The sequence below is a fragment of the Globicephala melas genome, chromosome 7 (genome assembly GCF_963455315.2).
Source record: "Globicephala melas chromosome 7, mGloMel1.2, whole genome shotgun sequence".
NCBI classification, from domain to species: Eukaryota; Metazoa; Chordata; class Mammalia; order Artiodactyla; family Delphinidae; genus Globicephala; species Globicephala melas.
Genome location: NC_083320.1, coordinates 113,696,156 through 113,713,947, shown reverse-complemented (window position 1 = coordinate 113,713,947; position 17,792 = coordinate 113,696,156). Strand labels below are relative to the sequence as shown.

Genomic DNA, 17,792 nt, shown 5'->3' with positions numbered 1-17,792 from the left:
AGTGGCCACGACCAATCCAGGACACGCCAAAGGGTGTGACACATCCACACAGAGCCCGTGTCTCCCGGGAAGTGGACCGGAGCTCCCCAGCCTCTCCTGGCAGTGCAGGCCAGGGTCCAAGACACTGCTCCTGCCTTGAAGTTCACATGTGGTGCAGCGGGCGGCATGGTGCCCTCAGGAAGATACATGTACGTCCTAAGCCCTGAACCCGAGAGCATGGCCTCATGTGGAAAAGGGCTCTCTGCCGATGTGATTAAGTTGGCGATTCTGAGTTGAAGAGATCATCCTGGATTATCCACGTGGGCCTTAAATCCAATGACAAGTGTCCTTATAAGGGACACATAGATAAGAAGACAACGCAAAGATGGGAGTGATGTGGCCACAAGCCAAGGAAGCTGGCAACTCCCAGAAGCTGGAATAGGCAACAAACAGGTTTTCCCCTAAAGCCTCCAGAGTGGGTGGCCCCGCTGACACCTTGATTTTGGACTTCTGGCCTCAAGACCTGAGGGAGAATAAAAATGCATTTTCGCAGCAGTTAGCAAGCCTGTACTAACTTGTTACAGCAGCCCGAGGAAACTAATACACACGGAGATGGGGCGGTCCCCTCGAGGCCTGCGTCAGGGAGGGCCCTGAGAGACGTCTGTAGCAGGGTCGAGGAGCAGAGGCAGGGTCCGCCAGACCAGACTCTGTGTGTGTGTGTGTGTGTGTGTGTGAACAATGGGCCCTCAAAGAAGGCTTCAGCGAAGAGGCACAAGCAAGAAGGGGGAGGGGAGGGCATTTCAGGCACAGGCAGGCCAGGCAGAGGCTGCGGGGCTGCAGGCTAGGGCTGTCCCTAGAGGATAGAGCGGGAGAGGGAGAGGAGGAAGGGGGGGAGGGTGATGGCTTCCACGGACCAGCTGCTTCCTTCTGCCCGGACTGTGTGCATCTCCTTTGAAACCTGCCAAGACTAATAGCAAGGAGGCCAATTCCCGGGCTCTGGATTCAAACTCCCTGCTGTGTGGCCTTGGGCAGCATCTTTATCTCTTTAAGTGCCAGAGTCCTCATCTGCTGAGGGGATCAGCTCATGGTGTGATGCTAGTGAAACCAGAGAGTGGATGTTATCCCCTCAGCCCTGTGACTGCACCCACCCAGTGGAACGCCCAGCACAACGTTGGCTGATGATACCTTTTTTGTTTTGCGGTACGCGGACCTCTCACTGCTGTGGCATCTCCCGTTGCGGAGCACAGGCTCCGGACGCGCAGGCTCAGCGGCCATGGCTCATGGGCCCAGCCGCTCCGCGGCATGTGGATCTTCCCGGACCAGGGCACGAACCCGTGTCCCCTGCCTCGGCAGGAGGACTCTCAACCACTGCGCCACCAGGGAAACCCTGTCATTTTTAATAGTAATTTGACTGGTGGGTATTATTACCCCCATTTTACAGATGGAAAACTGAGCCAGCTCAGAGAGGTGGCACCTTCTTAATTTTGCACACCTGGTAAAAGCCAGGACCCCTGAGGGGTGTGTTTGGCTTCCAAGCCCCCCTTTAACTAACACCACACCCCTGAGTGCCAGGCCCCCTCAAGGTACTCTGAAGTTCATCCTCCCGGCCTCTTTGCTAAGCCCCGGCAGGGCTGAGTGCGGGACTGGAGGTGGACCGCCCGCCCAGGTTCTGACAGGTGGCCAGGGCGGGCGAGCGCTCGCCTGCCATCCCACTTCGAGTGCTGGGTGAGTCTGACCTGGCGCCCAGCTGTCTGGCCGCCCTGGCACCTCCAACTTCATCTTCTTTTTCCTTTGGAGACTGTGCCGGACCACGGACCCTGGAGCTCTGGGCATCTGTGGGGCTGGGAGAAGGAAGCAGTTGTTTACGGCTTTGAGCAAGTGGAGGAATGTGCAGGCTGGGATCTGGCTGCCCCATCAGCAGAAACAGCCCCGCCCCAGCCTGACCAGGGACGGCGGGGGAGGGGGACCCAGGGACCCAGAGGGCAGGGGAGGGCTGCAGGGCCCGGAGGGGCCTCCTCGGGCCAGGTGCATGTTTCTCTTCTTTCTGGCCGGGTTCTGACAGTTTCTTCCTCTCCCTCCCTCCTGCCCGCAGTTGCCCACGAACACCTGAAGGAGAGGGGGCTGCTTGGCCTCCCCCCTTCAAGCACCAACCCCTCAGACTATTACCACCAGATGCCCCTCATGGCAGGCCACCCCACGCCATATGGGGACCTGCTGATGCAGAGCGGGGGTGCGGCCAGTGCACCCCATCTCCATGACTACCTCAATCCAGTGGATGGTGAGTGCTGGGCCAGGGTGGGTGTGGCGAGCAGGACAGGGGCTCACAGCCCCCCGGAGGCCGAGGAAGGTGCTTGTTGCTCCTTTTGTGGTGGTGGGAGCCCAGTGGAGGAATCTGGGGTTTACCCCAATCCCTGCCATGACTGCTGTCCTTGGGGGACTGCGTCTGAACAACATGCACAAAAACTTAGTGAGTCATCACGGGCCAGGAAGTGTTGTCGGAACTGCAGTCACTCCAGGGAACAAAAGGGACTCATCTCTGCCTTCATGGAACTTACTTACAGCTTAGTGGGGAGAGACGAACAATTCAGGAATGGGGTTAGGAGCACTGGGTGGATGAGGGTGCCATCTTGAAAGAGGAAATCAAGAAATCCTCACTGAGAAGATGATATTCAAGCAAAGAATTGAAAGGGATGAGCCATGCAGAAATAAGCCAAAGAGTGATACAGGCAGGAGAGACAGCAAGCGCAAAGGGCCTGAGGCCGCAGTGGGCCTGCTGGGATCAAGAAAAGCCCGGGAGGCCAGTGTACCTGGTACCCAGTGAGTGAAGGGGCAGTAGGGTAGGGCCAGAGCTCAGGGGCTGGCTGTGCTGGTCGGTCAAGGCTTGGTGAAACTGGCTTTCACGCAGAGTGAGGTGGGGCCCGCGGAGGGGGTCGGACAGAGGAGGAATGAGACCTGACTTATTCTTTTTTTTTTTTTTTTTAACATCTTTATTGGGGTATAATTGCTTTACAATGGTGTGTTAGTTTCTGCTTTATAACAAAGTGAATCAGTTACACATATACATATGTTCCCATATCTCTTCTCTCTTGCGTCTCCCTCCCTCCCACCCTCCCTATCCCACCCCTCCAGGTGGTCACAAAGCACCGAGCCGATATCCCTGTGCTATGCGGCTGCTTCCCACTAGCTATCTACCTTACGTTTGTTAGTGTACATATGTCCATGCCTCTCTCTCGCCCTGTCACAGCTCACCCTTCCCCCTCCCCATAGCCTCAAGTCCGTTCTCCAGTAGGTCTGTGTCTTTATTCTTGTCTTACCCCTAGGTTCTTCATGACATTTTTTTTTCTTAAATTCCATATATATGTGTTAGCATACGGTATTTGTCTTTTTCTTTCTGACTTACTTCACTCTGTATGACAGACTCTAGGTCTATCCACCTCATTACAAATAGCTCAATTTCGTTTCTTTTTATGGCTGAGTAATATCCCATTGTATATATGTGCCACATCTTCTTTATCCATTCATCCGATGATGGGCACTTAGGTTGTTTCCATCTCTGGGCTATTGTAAATAGAGCTGCGATGAACATTTTGGTACATGACTCTTTTTGAATTTTGGTTTTCTCAGGGTATATGCCCAGTAGTGGGATTGCTGGGTCATATGGTAGTTCTATTTGTAGTTTTTTAAGGAACCTCCATACTGTTCTCCATAGTGGCTGAACCAATTCACATTCCCACCAGCAGTACAAGAGTGTTCGCTTTTCTCCACACCCTCTCCAGCATTTATTGTTTCTAGATTTTTTGATGATGGCCATTCTGACTGGTGTGAGATGATATCTCATTGTAGTTTTGATTTGCATTTCCCTAATGATTAATGATGTTGAGCATTCTTTCATGTGTTTGTTGGCAGTCTGTATATCTTCTTTGGAGAAATGTCTATTTAGGTCTTCTGCCCATTTTTGGATTGGGTTGTTTGTTTTTTTGTTATTGAGCTGCATGAGCTGTAAATTTTGGAAATTAATTCTTTGTCAGTTGCTTCATTTGCAAATATTTTCTCCCATTCTGAGGGTTGTCTTTTGGTCTTGTTTATGGTTTCCTTTGCTGTGCAAAAGCTTTGAAGTTTCATTAGGTCCCATTTGTTTATTTTTGTTTTTATTTCCATTTCTCTCGGAGGTGGGTCCAAAAGGATCTTGCTGAGATTTATGTCATAGAGTGTTCTGCCTATGTTTTCCTCTAAGAGTTTGATAGTTTCTGGCCTTACATTTAGGTCTTTAATCCATTTTGAGCTTATTTTTGTGTATGGTGTTAGGGGTGATCTAATCTCATACTTTTCCATGTACCTGTCCAGTTTTCCCAGCACCACTTATTGAAGAGGCTGTCCTTTCTCCACTGTACATTCCTGCCTCCTTTATCAAAGATAAGGTGACCATATGTGCGTGGGTTTATCTCTGGGCTCTCTATCCTTTTCCATTGATCTATCTTTCTGTTTTTGTGCCAGTACCATACTGTCTTGATTACTGTAGCTTTGTAGTATAGTCTGAAGTCAGGGAGCCTGATTCCTCCAGCTCTGTTTTTCGTTCTCAAGATTGCTTTGGCTATTCGGGGTCTTTTGTGTTTCCATACAAATTGTGAAATTTTTTGTTCTAGTTCTGTGAAAAATGCCAGTGGTAGTTTGACAGGGATTGCATTGAATCTATAGATTGCTTTGGGTAGTAGAGGCATTTTCACAATGTTCATTCTTCCAATCCAAGAACATGTTATATCTCTCCATCTATTTGTATCATCTTTAATTTCTTTCAGCAATGTCTTATAATTTTCTGCATACAAGACCTGACTTATTCTTAAAAGGAATTCCATTCTGGCTGCTGGTCGGAGAACAGCTTTAGGGGCAAGGTGGAAGCAGGCCGTCCAGCTGGCAGAGGTGGGAGGAGCGGTCATGTTTCAGATGGATTTTGAAGGAAGAGCCACAAGATTTGTTCCTAGATGGGATGTTGAATCAGGGAGGAAGAAGGGCATTGAGGACAACACTGGGGCCTCAGGCCTGAGTAGTTGGAGAACAGAGTTGTCAGTAACTGAGCCGGGGCCTGCAGGCTGGGCACGTTTGGGGGCGCGGCCAGTCGGGCGTTCTGGGGAGAAGAGGTGCCTGGTGCCCATGAGGTACCAAGTCCCCCGCCCACCCCCAGCCATCCTCACAGCTGCTTTTACAGGGGCAACTGCACCCTAACCACGAGCCAGCCCCTGGGGTCAGATGGAGCCGCCTCCCCAGTGAGTGCTGCTCCACCTGCCGGTCCTGGAGCTCATCCCAGAGACCCCCAGGGATCCAGGCCAGGCAGCAGGGCCGGAAGCCACAGCGAGGGGCCGGCAGGCGGCTCCTGCAGATTTATCCTCCTCAAGCCCTTTTTCACTCCCTGGTGGCAGGGAGCAGACAGAAACCTGCAGGAGACCTGCTGGGTTGCAGGCAGTCCCGTGGGGCCAGGCAGGGCTGCAAGACTTGGGGGGGCCCCTGCACCCCTCAGCCACCTCCTGTGCCCCAGTCCTCCGCCCTGGGCGTCCAGTCCACACCAGCCACTGCAACTCCACCTTATCGGCTGGATCAAAGCCAAGCCCCTCCTTTCCTAAGGCCTGGCTGAGATCTCACCTCCTCCAGGAAGTCCCTCTGGATGCCCCCTCCCTCCCCTCCTTTCCTTGTGACCAACCAGGATTCTTGACCTCCTCTATCAATAGAAATTGACTAGAGGCCAGACAAGAATTCAGGCGAGGCTTTATGGGGGCTCCTGCTGCAGCTGGGTGGGGGGAGGGCGAAAACAACTAACAATTCGCTCCCTAAGGCGGGGGAAGGGAGCTGGTTCCTTATATGGGGTGAGGATGGGGGGGTGTGGGGGGGGTGGCTTCGGTGCTCTGCCCACCCCTTTGGTGGTGCTGAGTGCAGGGGGCATGCGCAGTACATGCTTTTGCTCCAGGCTCCTCAGAAGTGGCAGTTGGGTTTTTGGTCTTTCTGTATCTTCTTGTCCATAATTTGCCCCAACTGCGCATATACACCAGTTGTTTTTAGTCCCTTATAGATTCTCTGTACTTTGTTGCTCAAGAAGATGTTTGCCCAGGTGCAAGCACTGCGGCAAAGGGTCCCAGGTCCCACCTGTCTCACCGTCTCTCTGCCCTGCTCACCTCACACTTACAGGGGCCATCTCAAGTGGTCCCTAAGCACCACTCCCCTGCAGCGTTCCCTGCCCTCCCCCACAGGAGTGTCACTGGGGAGGAGCATGGCAGTCCTCCCAATGCCAGCTCTGTGGGTTTTGTCCCATGTCACCCTCAGCCTGCCCTGAAGGGAACCCGCAGCACGACCAAACGATGCCACCAGAATCTGGTCCCGGGGTCTGTCTCGCCCCTGTGTCTTCCCCAGGATGGTGTTTCGTCCAGGATGGGCACACAGTGTAGGGGTGCAGTGAGGCCTCTCGGCCCCCTGAGTGCATAAATCTACATGCTTTTGTCTCTCCTCCCCATAACAGCCCTGCAGGTGCCCCCCACAGGGAGCGGGAGGGCCCTGGGGAGGACACGTGCGCTTGCTACTCAGACAACAGCGACAACACAGGGCATAAAGGTTGCTGCCATTGTCCAAACATCAGATTCCCCAAGCGATGTCTGCCTCCCAAGGCCTTGGGCTGGGTGGCACCAGGCCATCTGGGCAGACACAGAGAAGCCACGGCCGAGGGGTCTGGTCAGGCCGGTGTCCCCAGAGGGCGGGAGAGGCCGAGTCAGCACGTGTGAGCGCCCGCTGTGTGCACGTGTGAGAGCATCCGGGTGAGGTCTGCCTGTGTGATGTCTTTATGCTCACTCCCCGGGTGACTCCCCTCAGCCCCCTTCCGAGGCCAGAATTACCGTCCCTGCCGTAAGATGGGCTCCCTGGGGTTCCCAGCATCCAGGGAGTTGCCCAGGCCTCAAGTCAGGGTTCCAGGCCCCGCTCCGTCTGTCACCAGCATCACAGGCTCTCCCTCATGCACACCGCCCCAGGCAGCACAGCACATCTGAGGGGCCCCGTGAGCCATGGCCTGGGGGAGAGCCCAGTGGGCAGAGCAGCTGGGCTGGAGCCAGCGTGCTGCAGGGATGGTGGTGCTGCGGGCAGGTCTAGGCCACGCCAGCTTGAGCTGCGTCCTCTCTGGGACAGCTGGTGCTGCTGGGACCCGGTGGGGCCTGGACGGTGATGCCCTGCATGCTGTGTGAGCGTGGCTCGGTGCCAGGTTTACAGTCAGTGCTGCCTGCGTGCTGGTTTCCATCTCTTTCCACCGGTATCCTTGCCCTCTTTCAAATCTACCACCTTCTGCAGGGTTTTGTCTGCCGATTGTCAGCACCACCGTCCACCCCATGTTTGGGCCCCATGCCACACCTCCTCCTGGACACCTTTTCCTCACCACCAGCCCACCCCCCCCAGGCCAGCCCACCCGAGACCTGCCAAGTCTGCCTTCGCAGCACCCCCGCCGGCCGTCCAGTCCTGTGCCAGCCAGCTCCCAGCTCAGCCTCCCTCCGCCCCTCCCATCACCCTCGGGGTGAAACCCAGACTCTACCACATGGCCAGCAGCCTTCCCTCCAGCCTGTCTCTCCCCATCTGCGCCCCTGCACCTGTCCACCATCCCCGCAGGCTGGCCTCGTTCCGTCCTGCACCAGGTCCCAGGACTCAGGTCAGCCAGCACTTCTCCCGGGCCACCGCCCGCATCAGCTCCCCTTGGGCTCTGCATCTCCCTCCGCCCACCTGCAGGACCCGAGGGGCCCCAGCTGTAACTGGCTGGCCCTCTGTCTTCACAAACCCAGAGCCCCACAGGTCCAGGAGCACCTGCCAAGGAGCAGGGCTCTGTGTTTGTGGGGGGAGGGAGGGAGGGAGCAGCAGTCACAGAAGAACCTGGGGTAGAAACATGCAAACAAATCCGAAGAGACTGTGCGAGGCCAGCAGCTGTCGGCCTGCAGGGAGCCTGGAAGGGGACAGGCAGCTTTGCTCTGGGGCGCTCGGCGTTTGGCAGCATCTGGGCTGAGCATCTGAGACACGGGGGTCGGGCGGTCTTGAGGAGGTGGGCTCACCAGTGGGCGTGGGAGCCGCCCTGATGAATTCAGCACAGCCCCCGACATCCTGTCTCTGCCTTGGTCTTGAGGGTGTGATGGGCTTCAGGCGCAGAGTGGAGCTTCACCACCTCCAGCCTTGGTTTGGACGGACACGTGGGTTTCTCGGGCTGAGATGGGGGTTGGTGGTGACCCGGGGATTTTCACAAACCCCTGTGAACATCAGGAACGGGTGGTTTCTTTTCCTTTGTTCCCATCACTTACCTCCAAGGAAATCAGAGTGAAGTCCAGCATGAATTCCTGTATTTGCCGTTACTTAGTTTTTTTCCAAACCAGTTTCAGCCAGAACTTTTGCGTCCGCTATTTAAAGTTTTAGGCATTTCTGTGCAGCTCCGATGCCTACGTGGCCCCGAGAGACTCGGGCCCAGGCCTGCCTCTGGGTGTGTGTGTGGGGGGGGGGGTCCCTGGCCCCTCCCCTCCTGTGAACCGTGGGAACTGGGAAGCCCACCAGCTCTGGTGTTTTCGGCTGGTCCCAGCTGCACGGGTCTGGGGAGAGATGCTCCCGGGAAGCCTCTGTCCACCCCACGGAGGTGTGAGTGGGTCTTCCAGTCAAGTTTCTTTGTGCTCAGACTCTCACAGGGAAAGGTGTGCAGGCCTGGGGCCCGGGCAGCGGGGCTCATGGGACCACCTGGGAAAGGGCCCTGAGGCTCTGAGGACATGTGTGTTCACGTGAGGAAGCTGCCCATAAACATGATGAGGACACGTAAGCTCTCTGCCCGTGCAGGGGCCCTGAGAGTTTGTGCGGAGTTGGGGAGACTCCGTGTGTGTGTCTCTTCGCTCTCTCTTTTTCGTGCACACACACACACACCCTACCTACATACCACATACACACCCACACCGTAAACGCACACAGCATACACACGCACACTCACTCTCCTCATTCATTCATGAATGAGGGTATTTACTGAGCACCTACTACGTGCCAGGCATGGTGCCAGGTGCTAGCAACACAGCATTCCAAGCCCCGCTCTCGCGGTGCCCCAGGGGGCCTGCTCTGTGGAAGCTTCCTGTCCCGAGGCCGCCCCGCCTACTCAGCCTGTTTCCTCAGCACCTGCACTTCACATTCCAAGAGGAGGCAGAGCCATGGGGGAGAGAACATCCCAGGGGTGATGAGTGTCAAGCTGGGGTGTGGAGACCAGGGGCACCCGGCTGTGAGGAGGCCTGGGGAGAGGGTGTCAGGAAGGCCACCCAGGTCCACATCCGGCAGAGCAGTGTCCCCAGCCCACCCGCTGGCAAACCACCAGCAGTTTTACCTTAGCCAAGTGCCACCTACACGATAACTTACTTAGTCTTATATTTTTAACAGACTCACCTTAAAATAGAACTTTATTTTTTTTTCTGAAGTGGGAAACCCCATAATATCTGGGGAAGATGTCCCCGTCTGTGTCTCCGTGATGCCTAAACAATCTCCTTTGGGTCGTGTGTGTGTCCTACGCTGGGGAAGATGCCACAGCCTTAGCGGCAAGGCTGGAGTTGGAGGGGTTCGTGCTGAATGGAAAAGCCAAGCCCTCCGTCCCCCGCAGAGCACAGGGCCGGGCTGTGGGCGGGACAAGGGGCATCTCCAGCAGAAGCCGCCCTCCCTCTCCCGGGAGCCTCCTGGCCTCCAGGTGGTCAGTGAAGGCCCATTGCCCCTGTTCTTTAAGGAGGCTGATTTATAGCCAGAAGAGTGAGGAGTGATGTGGCTTTGGAAGGTGATAGATAACCAGTCCGGGAGTCCGAGGTTATTCTGCCTAGTGGTCCTCTAGGCAGTAGGGAGGTCGCTGCTTGTCACTGGGGCCCTAAAATGGAATTTTCTCGCGTGATGCCGTTGAGTATTGGTGATTTAACGGCGGAGCCGCAGCCGCCACCCCACGCCCCACCACGCTGAGGAGCTTGAAATGTTTCCGAGTGAAACGTTGTCTGCTTACAGCCCATATTTCCTACGAGCTGTGTATTTTATTGTCGTATTGACACTCATTTCACTCGGATGTCACCTCCGTTCTGACACCCGTTCCTTATGCTGCCTGCGGGTCCGGGGAGGTCTCAGGAACCAGTTACACCGATCACGCCACTGAGAGGCAGGGGAGCTGACGGAGGGGCTGCCAGAGGCCCCGTTCTGGGAGGGCGTCCGCACCCAGCCTGCCGACGGGAGGGACACGGGGGGCAGGGTGCTGAGGGCAGGCTCAGGCCAGATGGTGTGTCCGGCTCATCTGGCAAGCCAGCCCAGAGTCTCGTGAGACACGCGTCATGAAGTCACTTTCCAGGTGAGCAGCCTCGAGCCCAGAGCCCTAAGTTGCTTTGTCTCCATCATAGGCCTGGGAAATGTGCTTGTAGGCCTCAGCCCCACGTCTCTGGGCTCCAGAGCCTTGGTGCTTTCTACTCCCGCGCAAGAGCGGGTGTGAACAGCCAAGTGTGGGCCAGGTCCAGTCCTCGGGCTGGATTTCCTTAGAGCACCTCCTTAGTGAGTCCAGAAAGTCCGGGCGAGGGGCTGGGCCGTGCAGGAATGCTCCCTAAGCAGTGGGGGTCAGGGCTCACAAGCCCTGCCACGAGGCTGTGCCCTGCCGGCCCCGGGGAAGGCGCGTCCCGGCCCCGGGCCCACGGGAGGCCCATCCGGAATGGTGGGCGCTACGCTGCTCGGTAGTCTGTAGTGACCCTGAGGTGGGCGCTCTGGGCCCATCTTCTGGGTGAGGAAACAGCCCAGAGAGGTCCAGCAACTCGCCCAAAGATACCCAGTTAGAGCTGGCAGGCAGGGTCAGAACCTGCGTCTGCCCGGGTCCCGGGCCTGTTTCTGTATCTCCTGCCCTTTCCAACTATCCCAGGGCAAGAGATTCCCCCGCCCCCACGAGCAGTCTGGGGTAACCTGGGGTAACCCTGCTTTGGTGGTGTCTAGCAATCCTGCCCAGAGCCACACGTACCACTGTCACCTCCCACCAAGATGCTGAGCTCCAGGAGACGGGGCTGAGCATCCTTGCTTGCAGCTCCCCCAGCATCAAGGCCTGTGCCTGGCAAACAGGCTGCTGCAGGAGGGCCTGGTGGGTGTGTGAACTAACGCGCGAAGGAGCAAAAGAAAGAACTAGCGGACAAAACAGCATCCAGGTCAGGTGGCGTCTGGCGTTTGCCCAGGTGAGGGCAGGCAGGTGGCTGGTCACCCAGCGGCTGTCGGCTCTCAGAAAGGGGGCATCCACAGATGAATGGACATGACGCGTCTGCCAATCCTGGTCATAAATCACAGGAGAAGCCACGGGAAATGAGTGCCAGGCTTTTCTTTCTATTTAGTAATTTATCAAGGGAAGAGGCGCATTAATAAACATATTTCCCTTGAGGGGAGGGAATAACAGAGATGAATATCACTGTCAGATCTGGCCTGTTTCATCTTGTTAGGGGCGCACGAGAGGGTGGGAATCCAAATATTAGTAGCAAAATCTTTTTTTGAGTGCATTGCAAAGATGTGTGTGTATTTCTTACTTTGTATGATATTACATCTACCCCCCATCTTGTATTTTCCCATTTACCACACAGTTCATAAGTAACAGGAGTCTTTTAGAAGGTTCACTTTTATATCTCAGAGTTGCCTTTAAAGTGAGGACGAACAAGGAGTGAACCCAGTAGATAAGAATTAAGAAGCTTGGAGGACACCTGGATAGGCGGATGAGTGTTTAGGGACAGATGTCCTCCACTGTGGCTCAGTCGTCTTCTCTAGATTTGCTGTCCTTTTCTCCATGATTAGCTCTCAGCTCACCCTGCTCACCAAAGAGTCCTCCTGGCCCCTAAGGAAGCCGTGTTCATTCACAGTTTCATTCTGGAAGATCTGCTGGGTTCGAGGCACTGTCCATGGTGCTGCCCCTGTGTACTCAGGACACACCTACCATGCTGCCCCCATTTGCAGATGGGCAAAGAGAGGCTCAGCAGGCTGAGTAATGCACCCCAGGGCAGCCAGTAAGTGTCAGGCTGTCTGTGTGCCCCCACTGGGGTATGTGTGTGTATGTGTGTGTGTCCCCGTCCTGGGCCCCTGCACCCAGGAGAGCCCTCCCCTGATAGCTACCCTCCCCACCTGAGCAGAGGCAGTGCGGCGGCGGTTCTGGTGTCCACCTGCCTGCTTTCCAATCATTCTCTACTTCCCCCGGCCGCGTGGCCTTGGCCAAGCTACTTGTCTTCTCCTTTGTAAGATGAGGCTCATAATGGTTCCTTCTTTATAAGACAGTTGTGAAGATTAAACGGCTTTATACTTGAAAATGCTTAGAACAGCCCCGAGCATCCGCGGGGCACTCAGTAAATACTGACTTTGGGTGGCTGAGCGTCCACTGCCCCTTGACACACCACGCCTCTGCCCCACGCCCGGCTTTTGGCATCTCCGGTTGGACTCACCACCGAGCCAGCCGGATCCCAGTGCTGGGATATAACGGTGAGCAGGGTGACCGAGTCCCTAGTTCACAGAGGCGGGAGAAACAGAAGCAACCAGACATACACAAGCAGGTATGAACTCCCCTGAGCCGCACCTATCCACAGAGAGGGGACCGTGGTGCCCTGAGAGTGTCCCGGGGGACCTGCCCAACTCCAGGATGTTAGCGATGGTTTCCTGGGGAAAGTGGTGACCCTGCTGAGCGCAGAGCACTGCAGACAGAAGAAGCAGTATGTGCAAAGGCCCTGTGCAGGAGGCTGGAGAGGGAGTCAGGGGCACCCACGGAGCCACCGGGTAAGCCACACTGAGGACTTGTGCCTTTTTCCTAATAGCAGTGGGAGCTCTGGAAAGGTTTGGGGCGGGCAAATGCAAAGACATGATCTGATTTGGCCGCAGTGAGGAATGTGTATCAGACAGCAGTTAACTAAGGGCCCCGGGATGCCCCAAGCAAGTGGGGGGCTGGGCTGGTGGAAGTGGGAGATGCAACTGTGAAGGAGGTGGGGGGGGGGTGTCAGGCCAACTCCCGGGTCCCCCGCTCTGCTGCTCTATGGGTGGCGGGCGCCCGCCGAGCCCAGCCCTACAGGAGGTAGGGCTGGGCTGAACTGTGGTTGCCCTTCAGACGCAGGAGGCCAGGTAGGCAGCTGGCTGTCAGGAAGTTCACTATCAGAGCCGCTAAAGTGAGGATTTAAAAGCTGTTTGTGCTGAGAGCGTCTTCCTGGCCCTGCCTCTCCCCACCTCTCTGAAGGTACACGCAGGACAGAGAAAAACCACACAGCAGGGCTTCTTTGGACCTTGGTTCAAATCCTGCCCTTGAGCAAGTCGCTAACGTCCCCAAGCCTCGTTTTCTTATCTGCACAGCTGGGTTTGCATTTCGGGGGGCAGTGATGGCCGTTCATTGCAACAGTGGGTCTGAATGTCACTAAGGGGTGGCTGTCGCTGGGTTATTCTGTGCACCAGAATTCAGAAGCAGGGACTTATCCAAACACCACACCAAAGGGACACACGCCGTCTCTAGTTGCTCATGGGCCAGGGCACATCTCTGTGGTGCGGGATGCTTGTTCAGAAGGGTGGTCGTGTCTGCAGCACAGCCCAAGCGCTGGCTGGGGAGGGGCCGCTCCGTCAGACCCTGTGAGGCAGAATGAGGTTGTGCGACATTGTGTCCCTAGGCGTGTGGGCTGGGGTCCTTCCCACCGCAAGACAAAGGTGGTGACACGGCCTGAGTGTGTCACCTGCTGGCCTGGGTGCCAGCCGTGCTCCCAGGCCCCTCTGCGGGGCAGAATGAGCTGGTGTTCACCGAATGGGAGCACCTTCCGTGAACCCACCATAGCTCTGCTTGCTAAAAGATCTGTAAGCCCCAGGCCTCAGAACCCAACAGAATCAACGGCAGGCCAAAAACAAAGATGTTCAAGGAAAAGAATACCCTGAGTAACTCAACTTTTTCTCCCAGCTGGGAGCTTTCCTACAAGTGCTTCATCCTTTCCGGTTGAAAACAAAGTCTATGATTACACGCGTGCACTTGTACAGACATACGTACAGGGTACCCACCCGGGGCAGCTGGTCTTGGACCCAGCATCCTTCATCCACAAAGGAGATGGTTAGGAAAGAAGACCCCAGAATCCCCTTCCAGCCGGAGGATTCTGGTGGCCCAGTCTTAAAGGGGCTTCCCAGATTTTCCAGCCGAGGATGGGGTCGGGGGAGGGCTGGGCGTGGTTGACCCCCAGGGCAGGGGGCAGTGGGCAGGGGCTCGACCGAGGCTGCTTCTGGTGGTGGTAGTGGGCTTTCTAGGGGGTCGGTTGGTCCTGGGAATGCGGGCCCAGAGAGTCACAGGGTATCACTCCTGCCCTCAGTTCTCCTGCAGTGGTGGAGACAGCACACTGACTCACAACCCCGCAGCCAGGACATCCTGCGTCTCCCTGGAGGAGGGGACCCTATGGGGTCTGGGCAGGGCTGAGCAGGCAGGAGGGAGAAAGGTGGGCATCACGAGCCCGGGGACCGCTGAGTGCAGGTGTGGGTGCCGAGGCGCTCTTCAGCACAGCCCTGCAGGTCGGCACTTGGGGACCCTTTACAAAGAGGAAACGGGCCCAAGGAGGGTCTGGACAGGGTGGGAACCTTGGCATGTGGATTCCTGTCCAGCGATGTGGTCACACCATTTCTCGGCTGCTGTGTGCCCAGAGGGGAGACCAGAACCCTGGTTGGGAGAGGAGGGGCTGTCGGGAGGAGCGGTCTGGGGCCCCTGGTCCTGAGGAGCGGGGAGCCCGGTCTGGGGGCAGGCCCTCCTCCCTCCCTGCAGCTCCGTGTGTACGTATGGGGAGGGGGAGAGCGCACCCACAGGCAGTTGGGTAGGGCACCAGGCGTGTGCGTGCGTGCATGCATGTTTAAGGCAACAGGTCCCCGAGGCCCAGGCGACTCCAGAAGGGAAGGACCTCGGTGTTGGAGAGCCGTCTGCGTGCTGCCAGGCTGCCTTTTGCCATGGCATCCTCTGTCCTCCCCACCCCAGACCGGCCAGGAGTCTAGGGCCTCTGCTTGGCGAACGTCCATTCAGGGCATTTTGGGGCGATCCTGGTCGCAACGTGATCCGCGACCCTGGAGCACGTGGCTCCTTTCCCTCTCCTTCCTGTGGAAAAGTCACCCGCTGGGATGCTCTACAGCAATAAAAAAGGCGCTGGTTCCTGCCACACACAGCTGCGTGGAGAAACCTCACCGATAATGTTGGACAAAAGAAGCTGTTTGAGAAAAAGCATTGATAATTCCATTTATGTAATAGGCAAATACGCAAAACAGGCAACGCTAAGCTGAGGATGAGAGACCAGTCTGGTGGCTGCCCCTGGGAGGGTCCGGAAGGGGCAGAGGGGCTGCTGGGCGCTGGCCGGGCCATGCTTCTTGGCCCGCTGCTGGCTTCACTGGTGGGTTCCCTATGTGAGAGGCCACCAAGCAGGTCACCTACGGTTTGTGACTTGGCTGTTGTGCCTCAGGCGTTGCTGGACCCGGTCTCGGCCTCTGTGTGCCTAGCAGGACAGGCACTAACACAGATCCTCAGCACACCAGGTGTGGACCAGGCCCATCATACAGATGAGCAAACTGAGGCCGAGAGAGGCCTGTGCCCCAGAGCCGCCAGCTGGACAGGGGCAGATCCGCAGTGCCCATCAGACTGTCCCCCCCCAGTCCCCTTCCCCCGTCACATCACCCCCACAAGTGCGGTCCTGCTGACGCGCCTTGGCTTGGCTGTCCTGCAGTGTCGCGTTTCTCCAGCCCCCGGGTGACGCCCCGCCTGAGCCGCAAGCGGGCGCTGTCCATCTCCCCGCTCTCGGATGCCAGCCTTGACCTGCAGCGCATGATCCGGACCTCGCCCAACTCGCTGGTGGCCTACATCAACAACTCGAGAAGCAGCTCGGCTGCCAGCGGCTCCTACGGGCACCTGTCGGCCGGCACTCTCAGGTGAGCCTAGCCCGCGAGCCGGGGCCAGGCTGGGGCCCAGTGGAGAGGGTCCACACTGGCATCCCGGGAGAAACACAGGACTTGTTTTTGGTGTTTTTTTTAATTGAAATATAGTTGATCTACAGTGTCGTGTTAGTTTCTGCTGTACAGCAAAGGGACTCAGTTATACACGTATATACATTCTTTTTCATATTCTTTTCCACATGGTTTATCACAGGATATGGAATCGAGCTCCCTGTGCTCTACAGGAGGACCTTGTTGTTTATAGGACTTGTAAGTCAGTCTACTTGCGAATATTCTAGGAATTCAAAACCAGTAATGATGACACTGAAACATGCCAACATTTGAGTGCATCTTCATGGGCCTCTTTTTCACCCACCAAATGATTTTTTAGTAACCCTTATCGGGCCTGTCGTGAAAAATTCCATCATGAAGTCAAAGGGGACTTTCCTAGTGTTTCAGCAGTGTCACTGACCAGCACTGGACTGCTGCAGCTCTGACACTGGCTTGGCCTGCATGTCTCTGGGCCGGCAGACGTCTCGCTCTGTGGTCACAGCACACGCAGACCTCACCATCACCTCCCGCCCCGTCCCCTCTGTGCAGCCCTTGACTGTTCAGAGGACTCAGACCCCAGCCAGCTTGGCTGAAACCCATGTCCTTACACTGGCCCTCCTGAAAGAGGCCAGGGTTAGAGGAGCTTAGGAATGCCAAGAGAGCTCAGCCCAAGGACCCGGAGATAAGGGATGATAACAATTATATCAGTTATCTTTTGCTATGTGACAAAAAAACAAAAACAAAAAAAAACCCCCGCAGTATCAAACAGTAAGCAGTTAGCCTCTCGCAGCATTTCCAAGGGTCAGGAGCATGAGACTGGCGTAGCTTCAGGTCTCTCACGAGGCTGCAGTCCAGATGTCGGCCAGGGCCGTGGTCACCTGGAGACTTGACTGGGCCTGGATGTCTGTTTTCAGGATGGCTGGCCCTTGGGCCTGTTGGCACAAGCTCTAGTTGCTCTTCACGGGAGCCCCTCCACATGCTGCTTGAGCGTCCTCACAACATGGTGGCTGGCTCCCCCTCCCCCACCCCCAGAGGGAGTGACCCCAGAGAGCAAGGAGGAAGCCCCGGCATCTTCTGTGGCTTAGCCTCGGAGGGCACCATTTCTCCCTCAGTGTCCTGTTCTGGAAAGAGTGGCCCGTATGCAGGTGGCGTGGTAGAGCTCAGAAGACAGAGGACAGTGGGAACCGGAGGGCTCGGGACACACTTCCTGGACGAGGGGGCATTAGAACGGGGTTCAAATAGTCAGGGAGCATCAGCGATGCAGGGGCGCATCTCAGGCAACAGAGCAGTGAAGGGCCAGGGACAGAGGCTGCGTCCTGGGGCAGGGCCTGGGGGCTATGCACAGAAGTGGAGGCCTGAGACAGCCGGCAGTGGGGAGCCACGGGTGCTTGAGTGGGTAAAGCCATGGTGACGGGGCAGTCAGCAGCGTGCCCATCCAGATCCCCGGGCAGCGTCCTGTCTGTCCAGGAAGCGTGAGCCTCACAGAGTCCTGCCCCCACCTCACCCCACCCCTCTCCATCACCTTGTCTGCCCTTCTCTGCAGCCCGGCCTTCACCTTCCCCCACCCCATCAACCCCGTGGCCTACCAGCAGATCCTGAGCCAGCAGCGGGGCCTGGGCTCGGCCTTCGGACACACGCCACCCCTGATCCAGCCCTCGCCCACCTTCCTGGCCCAGCAGCCCATGGCCTTCACCTCCATCAATGCCACATCCACGCAGCTCAGTAGCAGCAGCAACTGTCTGAGTGATGCCAACCAGGTAGGTGGGGGCGGGGGGCCACCAGGCACTCATCTGCACCGAGCGAAGGCCAATCATGGCCATCTCATGCCAGGAACATGTGGAAGG

The 17,792-nt window shown here is 56.7% G+C and overlaps 1 protein-coding gene across 1 annotated transcript in view; it reads left to right on the top strand.

The window, feature by feature from the left end:
• Positions 1-17,792, top strand: part of GLI2 (GLI family zinc finger 2) — a 255,907-nt gene that overhangs the window by 216,059 nt on the left and 22,056 nt on the right. The window contains exons 5-7 of the mRNA XM_060302608.1: positions 2,072-2,257; positions 15,693-15,894; positions 17,492-17,705. Coding sequence (XP_060158591.1) covers positions 2,072-2,257; positions 15,693-15,894; positions 17,492-17,705 — 602 coding nt within the window. The remainder of the gene's footprint in view (positions 1-2,071; positions 2,258-15,692; positions 15,895-17,491; positions 17,706-17,792) is intronic.